Raw genomic sequence first — 13,652 nt, forward strand, 5'->3', positions numbered from 1 at the left:
TTTTAGCTTTGGTCCTGGGCCCACACATAGGAAAAGGCTGAGGCGGAGATGAAGCAAACACTGCTAAGTGTGCTCCTCAGCTTCCAGGAAGAGCACCTACTTCATAGATATTTTGAGAGGACTGAGTGAAATAACACCTGGAAAAAAGCATAGGCCAGTTACAGGTACGTAGTAGGAGCTAAGTACATTAGCTAACCGACTTGGTAGCTAAGGAGGCAAGTGTAATTCTGGCCCCAAACAGTGCCAGCTGCACATCAGCAGTATATGGGATTTTTTTTTTTTTAATTCAAGCCTAGACTCAGATGTGGACCTTGAGTTAATTGGTCTCAGGTGGGACCCAGCTTGGGGCCCAGCTTAGGTCCCTTGGAAGAATTTTGCCAGGTGATTCTAACAGGTAGCCAAAGTTGAAAATCACTGGTCCAAGGGGTCCAAGAACAAGGTACCCTTATCACTGGGTAAATGCAAGGCAGATGGTAAAGGAGGCAGGGAAGAACTTTAAATCTTATAGCAAGGTTTACAAAGAAGTTCGAAAATAAAATCTTTCGTCAATATCAAGTGTGTGATTGCTACAAAAGATAAATAATAATGGCCAACCTAATTAAAATGAAGCAATTAGGCTTCATAAGAGTCTTACTAAAACAACAGAGTTCTCATCTGTCCTGTGGCTAAGGAAATTTGTTGACACAGCTGAAAGAGAAAAACACACCTAGATTAACAAGGGGGCAGTCATTTAATGCAGAAATCCAGTTAACATAAGAGACGGAAGCTGAACAACAGATAGGACTTCAAACAATACTGCATAGTGTCATGGATTAGCTCTTACACGGTTGATCTGTTTTTCTTATGATTTCGATTCCATTACAAAGACAGAGAAGAGACTTCAATTAAATAATAATAATAATAATAATAATAATAATAATAAGGCAACAGAAGAATCCTCCTGTGACAAGGAACAGCCACAAATAATGCACAAATATCAGGTGCTGACACAACAAGACACCATTCGAACAAGTTCTGAAGATGCTGCATTAAAATTTAACAAGCATTGTACAGTGACAAGAAAATTATACTTGCTTTGTTACGAATCCTTTTGCAAATAGAAATGACTCTCAGGTAATTGTTATATACAAACTTTCTGAAATAAATGGAAATCATACAAATTTTTTTTCCGATGCAGTTCCTCTTCTCCTACTCCTTCTCAAAGCATAAGTAGTCATTAAAGCACTTGAATCCACAGTAGTCTTGTCCTTAGAAAGGTTGGGAGGTTTTGCATGATTTTATATCAGTCATCCAGAAAGGGCTGCAGGCAACAGGTTGGAATGTAAAAGACGGCTTTTGTGCTTGGAATCCTGATGTGAACTCCGCTCCACTTCCCCCAGGAGTTGCCCACACCATGGAGGGGCCTTGAATGCAGACAGTCATACCGTTGAGTCCCTGCCAGACTTTAGATGTACAATCTTGGTCCGGCTAATAAACGGATAAGCGATGCAGAGACCTCCAGCTGCCACAATAAAACCTAAACTGCACCAGGCACAAAAGATAGACCAGCTGTAGCCGTGTTCCACATCATCAGGTAGGCTATAAATGAGCTTCGGGAGCCGGTTCAAATCGTAAGAGATACTGGCAGCATACGTGCAGAGGGAAATGGTGCAAAATATCCCTATAAATAAAACAAAAGAGAACAGAACCATCAGTTACGGCTTTGCCTGCCGCCAGGCCAACACCAGGCAGTCCTTTCTGAAAATCGGACCAACCAATAAGGCAACCACTCCAAATTCATAAAGATCAATTTATTGTTCTTTTACTTGAATTAATTCATTCAACAGACTAGGACAAAACTTCTATGTGCCAGACCCCACACTAGGGACTAGAGATACCAGGTGAAAAAGATAGACAGGAAACTTCTGATAACTTCAATGATTCAGAATTACTTGGTGTGAATGATTATGCATGTTTAAATTTATTTTGGTTTTTATTCTTAAAACAATTCAATAAACTAGGCATGAAGGTGCACGCCTGTAATGCCAGCAGCTTGGGAGGCTTAAACAGGAGAAATGCAAGCTCAAAGCCAGCTTAGCAACTCAGTGAGGCCCTGTCTCTAAATGAAATACACAAAAAATGGGCTGAGGATGTAGCTCAATGGTTGAGCACCCCTGGATTCAATCCCTCATACTAAACAAACAAACAAACAAACAATTTAATAAAAATTCTATTTTTTTGTTTGTTTGTGGTGCTGGGGATTGAACCCAGGACCTTGTGCATGTGAGGCAACTACTCTACCAACTGAGCTATATGCCCAGCCCCCAACTTTTAAGGAAAAGAAATACTCTTTCTCAAACCTAACACAAAATAACTATCATGTTCCTTTACTCCATACCTGACTTGAAATTTTTTTTATATGGTGGCAATCATTACACGCAGTCTGCTTTCTTTCTCAATAAATATTATAATAAAAATTTATCATGTCTCCTATAGTAATATTTCAATAAATTCTTACAAGTAGCTCAGATTGTTTTTTTAAGGTACAGATTTTGGCACATACTGGGGCATCAAACAAATTTCCTAAATGAAGAATGAATGCTTTTTAATAATATAAATTAAGTCTAGTAATTTGGATAAAGAGATCATATACTTTCAACCATTCAAACTGTAAGCAATTTAAGGGACATAAGTAGACACACACCACCAAATTTTACTTTTTTATATCAATACATGTAAGTATAACTGTCCTTCAAGAAAGTAAAATCCAAACCAATACAAATGCTTCAAAAGCCCAAGCCATAGGATTTTCAGTGCTTAAGTGATATTCCAAGGATGTAGACACTTCTACTCCACCGCAAGGGACACAACCAACGTTCTTTTCGGACAAGTAGGGGATCAGAACAATAGCAGCCAATACATTAGAGATGAGTAATGAAAACAGAAACTGACACCCAGTCGAGTATCAGTTCCAGTTCTGTTGGTCTGTTCTGGGTCCTACACATCTTTTCATCATATTCTGGTTTATCCCTGTGTTCAATGGAGGCCTACTTGCTGGGAAATTGCTTTGGTACCTTTAGGCATACAGGCAGCACTAGAAATAAACAAATTTTAGGACTGAAAAGAGAGTTACAAGAAGCAGAATCACCATCCCTCCCTTTAATATATAGCTTTGGAGATGGAAAACACTAGAAGAAAAAACAAAAACACAAACTCAGAGTAAGTAGCAATTTGAAGGAAATAAAAATCACTTAATGCCATTTTTAAAAGTGTTATAACTCTAATTCTATTCAAATCATGTAAGGATATATTGCCTGAAATTTTTTTCCAAATGTGCACTTAGAAAAATAAATATTCTAACTTACAAGGATACTTGATCTGAGATAATTTGATATTTTCTACTCTTTGCCTAATTCTGTTTTTGAACTCTAAAGTGATTTCATTTTTCTAAAAGAGCAAAATCTCATCTTTTTTCTTCTGATTCCATTTTTTTTTTCACAGCAGACCCATCACTTTGAGTTCTCCAGAAGAAAGAACTAGATGGAAATAATTCTTTCATAAAGGAATATCCTGTTAAAAATAAAGAATATTCCATTGCTTTCTCCAGACCTTATGAAGAGCAAATATTCTGACATCTCTGGGAATGTTTTTATTTTTACTGGCACCAAAAATAAAAAAGACAATGTTTATGTATAACAAGTCCCTTTTAATGAATGCTAGTAATAGAACAAGGCCATTAGTGGGGGAAAATTGATCTCCGGAGTAGCAACAGGTAAAATATAATAATAGAACAATGACCTATTTTCAGGGAAAAAAAAAACCCTCAATTTTGCATTTAGCTGTTTACACACAGCTGAATGCCTAACAACAAACATTTTCTTTTTTTTTTCTTTTTACAAATACCACAGTTTTATGACCTCTGATATCTTTGAGTTCAAACAGACTTTTAAGCATCCTTTGATGTGTGCAGGCATGGAGTTGGGATATAAGAAATAATGTATTCTGTTCCCTGGCTCTACTACTATTCATTGTGTGACCCTGAAATTACCTAACCTCTCTGAGTCTCTGTGTCTTCATCTAGGGAAAAAAAATGGGGGACTTGGTAACTGAAGCACTTATGATGTCAAATTTCTACAATTCTGCTAGCCAAATAGAAGACGTGGAAAAATACATTTTTCTAAAACTTCTTAGTGAATCTAGCCCTCAGTTTTATGTAACCAAATAAAAAATGAAGTGCCCTGTGTATTTTTCCTTCTGTATGTACTCTCTTCAATTTTATCAGCTCCCCAAAATTGCTATTGGTGGAATAAATTTTATTATTACATCAAGGGTTTATATTGAATAGAAAAGGCCACATAGGAAACAATCTACTTTGAGGACTTAGCCAGGCAAAGATTTCTATCTGTCTTCAATGTTATGGATGGCTGTGCCCTGCCTAGGCACTTGGTGTGTGCTTTCTCCGTGGACACTGAATGATGTCACTAACAGAAAATCTGTGCTCAAGCTTCCAGAAAGCTGAAGCTCCTTGAAGCTAAATCTGTTGCCCCGCCATAAGTAAAAGCGTGGGATTTCTTGGTATGCTTTTGGCTTCTACTTTTACTCTTGGATCTATCTTGCTTCATGTTATGGTTTGGATAAACATCCCCCAAAGGCCACATGCTGAAGGCTCAGTTCCCAGCTTGAGGCAATAGTAGGAGGTCATGGAACCTTTAGGAGGTGGTGCCTAGTGGAAGGAAATCGGTCTTTGGGGGTGTGGTCTTTGGGAGCTTGCCCTGAAGGGGATATTAGGACTCCAGCCCCTTCTTCTCTCTTTGCCACCCTGAGGTAAGCAGCTTTGCTCCACATGCTCTCCCTGCCATGAGGCTGTCTTATCTCAGGCCCAAAGCCAGGACCAACAAACAATAGTTTGAAACTTCTGAAACCATGAGCCAAAACAAACTCTTCCTCCTTTAAGTTGATTTTCTCAGGTTATTTTGTCATAGTGACAGAAAGCTAATCTACTTTGCAAATCTGGTTGTCCCCTTGTGCTATTCCTTTTACTGATTTGTATTTATTTTACATGTAGTATTATATTTTTTGTGCCACTTGGGTCCTTTTTAATAGACACTCAGCAAACTTTGATGAAAACTTACTTTATTTCCTGTTGCCTTGATTCACTCAACAAAGAGTGGAAATCAGGTCTATTGGCCCACAAATATACCCCCTTTCTTCCCTACCCTCTCTCCACAAATGCCCTCACAGGCTGCTGCCCTTCCATAGTATCTTTTTTCCTTTCAAGGAGAAGCTGTTTGGGGTAAGATGAAAGCAAAGGACAGATGAACAAGAAAAGATTCTCCTTTCGGACCTACAAATCTCAAGGAAATTTGCAAATACCTAGCTCTCAGAGCTGTTGTTTGTGGGATGGGCTGGGCTATTTGGGATTATTATAAGGAAATGTACTGAGAAGAGACAAAGCATTGTTTCCAACTTTTCCAATAAGCTTTTGTAAAAGAAGCTTGCCCCATTCAAGATACTTTAAAAAAAAATATCTGTCTATATCCATTCATCTATTGAAGGGTATCTACCGTTGGATCCATGGTTTAGCTATTGTGAATTGAGTTGCTATAAACATTGACGTGGCTATGTCACTGTAGTATGGAGAATATAATGCTAAGCAAAACAAGCCAATCCTCCCCAAAAAACAAAGGCTGAATGTTTTCTCTGATCCATAATGGGGAAGGTGGTTAGAGAAGAATGGAGGAACTTTGGATGGGGTAGAGATGAGTGAGGGAAGGGAAGGGAAGGGATGTGTGGGTGGGAAGGATAGCGGAATGAGATGGATGTTATTACCTTATATACATGTATGATTGCATAACCAATGGAACAATGCAACATGTACAGGCAGAAGAATGAGAAGTTGTGCTCCATTAGTGCACAATGTGTCAAAATGTATTCTGCTGTCATGTATAACTAATTAGAACAAATTTTTAAAATCCTTCTAAATTCGAAGACACCAAGAAAAAAAAAACATTGTTTTAAATAATGAAAGTATGCTTATTGTAGCTGGATTGATAGTTTAGGTTAATTTTTATACCATGAATTCTATTTTAAGTTCCATAAGCACATCTTCCAAAATTCATGTATATGAGTTTGCTGGGGCTGCCATAGCAAAGCACCACAGACTGGGTGACTTAAGAGGATTATGAACCTGAGATCAGTGCATCAGCAGGACTGGTTGCTTCTGAGGTCTCTCTCCTTGCCTTGTAGATGGCCATCTTCTGTGTGTGTCTTCACATGGTGTCCCCTTTGTAACTGTGTCCAAATTTCTTCTTTTTTAAGGACAGGCGTTGCACCCGGTCGGGACCTACCCTAACGACCTAATTGAATTTAGTTTTCTCTTTAAAAACCCTTCTTTCAAATAAGGTCACATTCTGAGGTTCTGGGGATTAAGGCTTTAACATAGAATTGGGAGACATAAAACTCAACCCATAACATTATGTCCACACAACCGGTGAATGATGTAGATTTCAATCTCTTTTGTTGGTCTTAGTAAGACTGTACTATGTTAAGGGTTGGTTCATCAGTTAGTCAATAATTGTTCCCAGCCCTACTTCTGATTATGTTAGAGGTAACTTAGTTTAACCAGTTCTTGCCGGTCACAGCCATATTTTGTTGGACACCCATGTGGTTAGGAACTGAAGTGTTCCTTCCACTCCACTTTCCATCTTACTTCTCAGGCAAAGGTAGGAGAGACTTCTTTGACTTCCACATATGCCTGACAGAGCTGAGCACATGGGGTGAAGGAAACCTGCTGAACAAAACTTAATTCTGCCATACAGTGAGATTCTACCAACTTAAGGGCCTGGTCCTCCCAAATTACCCCGTGTAGGACTTACCTATGTAGCAAGTTATTTGTGGTAATACTGCATTGCCATCAACAGCAATCTAATTAATGAAAGAGATGTAAATGGGGATGCTAAAGGACAAATAAGAAACTCTGGCATGCAAAACTTTCGGAATCTAAGGGTCCATCTTGAAGATCCGTGGGTAACGAGGCCACCTCTCCTTCATTCTTCTGTCACCCTCCCCCTTCCTCTTCTCCCCTGACAGCTGATACTTTTTCAGCTAGCTGGTGGCCCCAGGAAAGAGAGGTTCTCCAGTCCTGGGCTTGCTCCTGGCTATTGCTGGTAGTATCTTCAAAAGAGTGAATAATTACTGTTCCCTGACAAGCACTATATGCATCTACTGTTCTTATAAAATATTAAAAGTTTTTCTGCCAATATTCTTAATTAGAAGATGCAATATTACACAATTGCAGGGCTAGAAGGGATATTTTCAGATCAGGACAGCAGTGAATTTATGCTACTATCCCAGATCATCAACCTAATGCCCTACCCTAAAATCTTCCTGGTGCCTATGGCCAGCTGGTAAGATGTAATTAGGGCAACTGGGCCCATTCTTTTAACCTGCCTCCTTTGATGTGCTTAAAAGGTTGAAAGGAGTAGAAGCCACTTCACAGTGGTTAGCTTGCTTGATAAATAACCTAACTACAACACCCAAAGGCATAAACATTGATTGCCTCCCCCACCAAACGATGACCTGCCCATCATTCTGGTCTTTTTGCCCTTCCAGCAAAAAGTGCCTCCTGTTACTTTTCACATAGATTACTCAAACTGTTAGGCCTACAGTGTCTTAACTAAATGACTGGGCAGGGATAACAGAAACAGACCAAAACTTTAAAAAACAAGGAAATAGTAAGTAAAAATAAAAACAGATCTACAATTTGTAAAGGACGAGGGGGAGGAGAACAATCTTTTTCTGAAAGATAATAGCAAGTCTTTCAGTGGTAAAGCCTGAACTTCTCCAACATAATCTGTTATTGTCCTTATTGATCCTGCTTAGTGTGAATATTCATAAGTTTTGCTGTAGAAATGTCAATGTATTTCATTTCAAGATGCTACCCCAGACCTTGCTGAGAGAGTTAGATAATATTGGATACATGTACCATATTACCTTTCTAAAATAAAATTTTCAAAATCTTGAGTTACAAAACACAACCTAGCCCCAAGGGTTTCAGATAAAAAAAAAAAAAACCCTGTGGACCTGTAGTTTCAGATCCTAATTGATGGATGGCCTAGATAATTTCATACACCTACTACACAGACACAGACCACACTACTACAGCAGAGTCTTTTCATTTGTCTGCATTAAAGCAAAGAAATGGGCAACCCAGGGTGGATGTTAACTGCCCCTGACATTTGAATGGTGCTTCCTAAGCACTGTCTCCTCTTTATCTGCTACAAGGATGGGAATGTTATATGCTGAGTGTGCTTTTTCAAAACGGCAGTGACCACTCAGGGCACAGCCTGTGAAGGAGAATGCATTCAGTGGGCAGGGAGACCTCCATCAAGGAAGGTCCAAGCTCCAATTTTTGAGACTCCCAGTGTATTAAGGGATATTTAAAATACTTACAACAGAAATATAAAAATTATATTTTAAAAGGTTAGCATTAAATAAAGTGACCCTTTAAGATATTTATAATTTAAATTATAATAATTACAAATAGCATTACTACAGCAATCTCATAGAATGCATCCTTTAATGTGGATGGAAATATCCATTCTCAGCACATTCAGAGTAGTACTACTAGGCAGAAGAATTGATTGCCTCAATCCTCTGTGTGTGCCTCTGTGTCAGTGTGTAGCCTCAGAGCATGTGACATCAAAAGTCTAAATTCAAGGCCCTTAGGGGAATGTGAGGTCTGCCTGTCTTGCTCAAATAACCCTCACAGATCCCAGCAAAAAGAAAGGGGGCGCAACCTGACTCCCAGATGTGAGTAATGGCATTGCTGCTCCTCATATGGGTAATCAAGACCTGTCTGCTTAAAACAAGGCAAAAGGAGGAAGACTGTTCAATAGTTTCTATTTTCACAGGCTCAGACTGTCACATCATTGATGTTCTCCATTGAAGGTTTGGCTAATAAGTTCAGGCAGAGAATGAAGATGCCAGTGCATTAGAAGAGGCTAAGTTTAGCATCAAAAATCTGTGGGAGGGCTGTTGTCAAGAGCTGCTGAAGAGAGTCTGCTTAATTAAAATCAATTTTTAACCCTTATTTGCTCTCATTCCCCGTTACTGCATGTGAAGGTTCTATAGCTAATTTATCTCATGCAGTGGAAGAACATAGCTACCTCAGTTGTTTATAAAGAAAATTTCAAGGCATTATTTTAATAACAAGACAAATCTCTCTAAATCCCACAGCAAGGCACAGATGAATACAGAACCCAGGAAATGCCAGGCTTTCTCCTGTGCCCAATCAACACTAAACATCCACCTTCCTTTTCTTAAAACTAGACCAACCTCCCCAGGCCTCTCAGAGCACACTCACTGGGCCTGAGTTTCATGGCCTCATGATTTATTTTAATGCTAACAATTGCTTTATATGCTAAAAGCATCCTAAATTATTCCAGTACTATTGCATATTAACTAAAAATAATCCTAATGAAGCTTTTGCCAAGTCTAGAGAGCCTCTTTTTCCTGGTAAAGGATTGTGATGTGGTGCCTTTTGGGGGAGGGGGGAAAATCTGCACTTATTGAATATACTTAAAGAAAAAAGGGGGGACACTGATAATGGGGTGGAAAGTGGGGGAAAGTTTTAATGATCACTAAGCCCCAGCAAAGACTAAAAGGAATTCTCTGGTCTCTTTTTCTAAGCTGCTCCGTCCTGCTCACTCTACAATTGGGATTTTAAATACATCCCTTAGGCAGGCACCCAGTGGCTGACCTCAGAGTTCAAATCCTCTTCCAAAATGTCAGGAACTTGTGTAAGGTTCCTGGTGCCACTGCACATTCACCAAAATCTGGAAAAGTTAACTTGGGTTTTTGCTCAGAACTATGCAGTGTCCATGGGATTTCTGAATAGTTTATCAGGATGCTAGAAAATAGGCAGATAGGAGTTGAAGGAAGGGCCTAGGGCCAGCAAGCCAGAAAGCAAAGCGTCACCCACCTGCCGGCTGTGTGTGACAGATAGACAGACAGAAAATGCTGTAAGCCCTGGAGGACAGGCTTAGAAAATGACCAGTTATAGTGAGAAGACCTAAAAAACTTCATCATGGTCACCTGAGTAACAGTTCTCCAGGGAAGTGGAAATAAGCTTATTGAACATGGCCACCTAAGGTGGCATTAGTTCTGATGCTGGGTACACCTGGAGGAACTTAATATGTCATTCACTCATCATTAACACAGTAATTTTTTATGAAGGGTAAGAAGAAAGACTTCTTCCCTGCCACCACCTTCAGCTTGTGTTAGCCATCAACTCAACTCCTGGCCATTTTTAGACAAAAATATCCTTCACTTGTTAATCCAAAATTCCCTGGCCATGTCTCCACACATACCCCTCCCAGTCTCATGCTTTAAGTCAAGTTCCTCTGCTTAAATCCCTCTAGTGGCTTCCATCACCCTTAGCTTCAAATCCAAACTCATCATGATGACCAAGAACGCCCTAGAGATCTGGCCACTGCCTGTGGCTCCTGCCTGGTGTGATACCCACCTTTCCCTCCTTTCCTTTGGTCCTCTCCAGCCACGCTGGTTTTCTTTCTGAGGCTGAAAACACAGAAGCACATTCCTACCTAGAGTGGGGTGCTAAGCTTCCTGGGCCTGCAGCACACTCCCAACCACTGGCTGCTTCTCACAGTTTAACTCAGAAATCACCACGCAGTGAGGCCTTCCCGAGCCCCTGTTCTACTCTGTCCATTTACTTCATAGCTTTCAACAGGATCATAAACCATTGCTGATGTGTCCCCACAAAACAGACAAACAAAGAGGCTCTCACGCTATTTATCACATCTCTAGTACCCACAACAGTGTCTGACACATAGTAAGTCCTCAAAAAATATCTGTGGGGGGAAATGATATTGCTTTGTCTGCAATATCGATGCCAAGGTCCCTGCTCTGAGGCATGTACCTTGAGCCGACTTTCAGCCCAGGAATGAGCTATGCTTTTCTATCGCCTCTGCTCTCATTGGAGGTGCCTAAGAAGCCGTGGCCCGCCTCTGCCAAGAGTCCAGACCAGGCTTTGGTGCATGTCTGAAAGCATGAGACAGGAAAAAAAAAAAAAAAACAGACCTGGCTCACATGGAGAATGAACCCAGGACACTTCCATCTCACCTGCTAACAGGCCACAATGCAGAACTCACAGCTGCATTTTGTTTTCTTTAAATTCTGTACTTCCCTCCAAAGCCAAATGACCTTCTGGTTGCTCTTCTCACAAAGTAAAATAAAATTAATGGGGATGTACCAAAGTGAAGCTTGCTGCCTACAGGAACAGCATTCACCTTGGCTGGGAGAGGCAGCCTGAGGTGTGCAGCATACCTGTCATGAGGAACAGGAGTCCGGCCACATGCTGGGTCAGGCTTTCCTCCCAGAAGAAGCTGACGGTGGCCACGATGCAGCCACACAGCAGGACAGCTACGGCCATGCCCAGGAAGCCAGCAGTGATTCTTCTTAAGTCTAATCTCAAAACAGAGATAATCACAATCAGACGACTCAGGAAAGTAAATGAAGAGAGAACAGAGTTTTGTATACTATGTGACAACTACTCAGTTACACAGACAGGCTTTGGGCTGGAGGGAAATGGTTTGGGGAATTCTCTTCCCAGGTGTCTGTCCACAGAGACTAGATGCAGTATAACCAATGGAGGGGCAGAGTCTATCCCTCCAAGTGCACAGAGAAATCCATTCAAGTACACAGCACACCAGAGGGCAACCACAAGGTCAGTAGAGTAGCAGAGAACAAGGGACTTAGCAAACTGAGAGTGAGGCAGGGTTGAGAACTCCCTTTATTAGCCCTAAAAGAGCAATACAAATGAAGGTTAATTAGTGGCTGTAATGAATCTGTCATTGGTGGAAGAGCCTAAACAGAGAACTACAGTGAAATAAGGTTTTGTCTGAGTGTCAAGGGCGAAGATTACTCTGTTTTTCATTTACATTTACATTTCATTTACATCTGCCTATTTTAGAAAAGGATTTGAGAAAGTGAAGTCAATGGTGGGGAATAAAATAATGGCCCAAAGTGCACAGAGGAGGTGTCTACTCATAAACACCCTCTCTCCTAAGGTACAGGTCCCAGAAGCCAAGCACCCATTTATCCAGGTGAAGGAGAAACTGTTCCCAAGGGTCAAGTCTCCACTGGATACCCAACAGTCAGGCTTAGTGGTGACATCTATCCAGACCCATGTTCCCTCCAATTACTAAATTAACACAGCACTCAAGAGTGTCCACCTTTGGCCTATTTTACTTTTTCATACTACTATTTCCTTCCTTCCTTTTAAGTTTGTTTTCCTAACAAAGCTAACTTTAAAATTTTGCTATCTAAATGCTAAATGTTATGATGCTTCTTATAACAGATTCCAACCACACATCTGCTGCCCTAGGGCTAGACAACCAGAGGGCAAAATAATAAGGACCATGAACACTCAGGGGCATATGGGACCAAGACAAGATGCACAGCACACCACACTGTTGGAAGTGTGGGCTTCTCTGCTCATGTGGAACAGCCTGAGCAGCTGCCACTTTGCTATCTGTCTGCAGCTCCTGGTATCTTAGAGGTGCTACATGGAGTAGCCTCCAGCCTTGCTCTTAGCATCTTAGCCACACACAGACCAGCCTTCTTCTTAAAAGGGATTCTCCATTTCTAGCTCAGAGCATCCAAGTAAAAACAGGGTGTCTACCTAGAAAAGGAGGTAGAGCAAGGGATCAGGAGGAGTGGTAATTTAAAGATACTGAGTTAAATGTTATGGATAAAAGGAGTTTGAAGAGATTCATATCTGAACTAGAGAACTGTGATAGTAGTTCAGCCACTATTATCTTACAACCTCTCAAATTCCCTGTGGTTTGAGTGATAGTTCTATCTTCTAAGACTATTAAAAGACACAAAGTTCAGATATAATCCACATGGGATTTGCATTAGTACCAGACATGTTAACCTTATCCAGCAAATGTAGTACAGATATTACCAAGGTGATTTTCTTAGAAAGAGCCATGCATGAGATTGTTAAAAGCATCTTTCTATGAGAACCTCCCCCCAAATTAAAAGAGCGGTAAAATATTGCCTTGTTGGGCCACAATTGGGTTCACAGTGAAGAGATAAGGTTCTTTTTCAGGTTCCACTAATGATCTTTTCTGACCTGTAACCATGAGGCTCATATGGACAGATAATTAATATGAAGAACTCCAAACATGCTCATAAAGAATTAATAACACTTAGGTATGACTCTGACTTGGACCTATTGAGAAGTGGTAGCTAAAATTTGCCAGCAAAAAAGAACTTTCAAGAAGCCATATTATTAAGAAATAAGTCACAATTTATCCAGAGATTTTTCCAAGTTTTAAAGTTTGCATTCACAATATTATGTATTATACCAATAATATAATGTGGCAATTAGAGTTTCCATGTATGTTGCTATAACTGGGATCTGGAACATCCCCAAAAGCTCATGTGTTGAAGGCTTGGTTCCAATGCAGTGATGTTCAAAGGTGGAGCTTTGAGGGAGTGACTGAATCATGAGTACTCTGACCTCATCAGTGAATTAATCCATTGATAGCTGAATGTACTATCAGGAGGTGTTACAAACTATAGGCAGGTGGGGCATGGACTGAGGAAGTAGGTCACTCAGGGATATGCCTTTGGGGACTCTATCA

The 13,652-nt window shown here is 40.3% G+C and overlaps 1 protein-coding gene across 1 annotated transcript in view; it reads right to left on the reverse strand.

Moving 5' to 3' along the window:
* Positions 1-944: 944 nt before the first annotated feature.
* TMEM178A (transmembrane protein 178A) overlaps positions 945-13,652 on the reverse strand; it is a 60,690-nt gene continuing 47,982 nt past the window's right edge. Inside the window, exons 3-4 of the mRNA XM_081264963.1 lie at positions 11,326-11,463; positions 945-1,660 (exon numbers count right to left, since the gene is read on the reverse strand). Of these exons, the coding sequence (XP_081121089.1) occupies positions 1,419-1,660; positions 11,326-11,463 (380 nt within the window). The 3' untranslated portion in view covers positions 945-1,418. The remainder of the gene's footprint in view (positions 1,661-11,325; positions 11,464-13,652) is intronic.

Source organism: Spermophilus citellus (assembly GCF_964194105.1).
Source record: "Spermophilus citellus genome assembly, chromosome: 13".
In the NCBI taxonomy this organism is placed as follows: domain Eukaryota; kingdom Metazoa; phylum Chordata; class Mammalia; order Rodentia; family Sciuridae; genus Spermophilus; species Spermophilus citellus.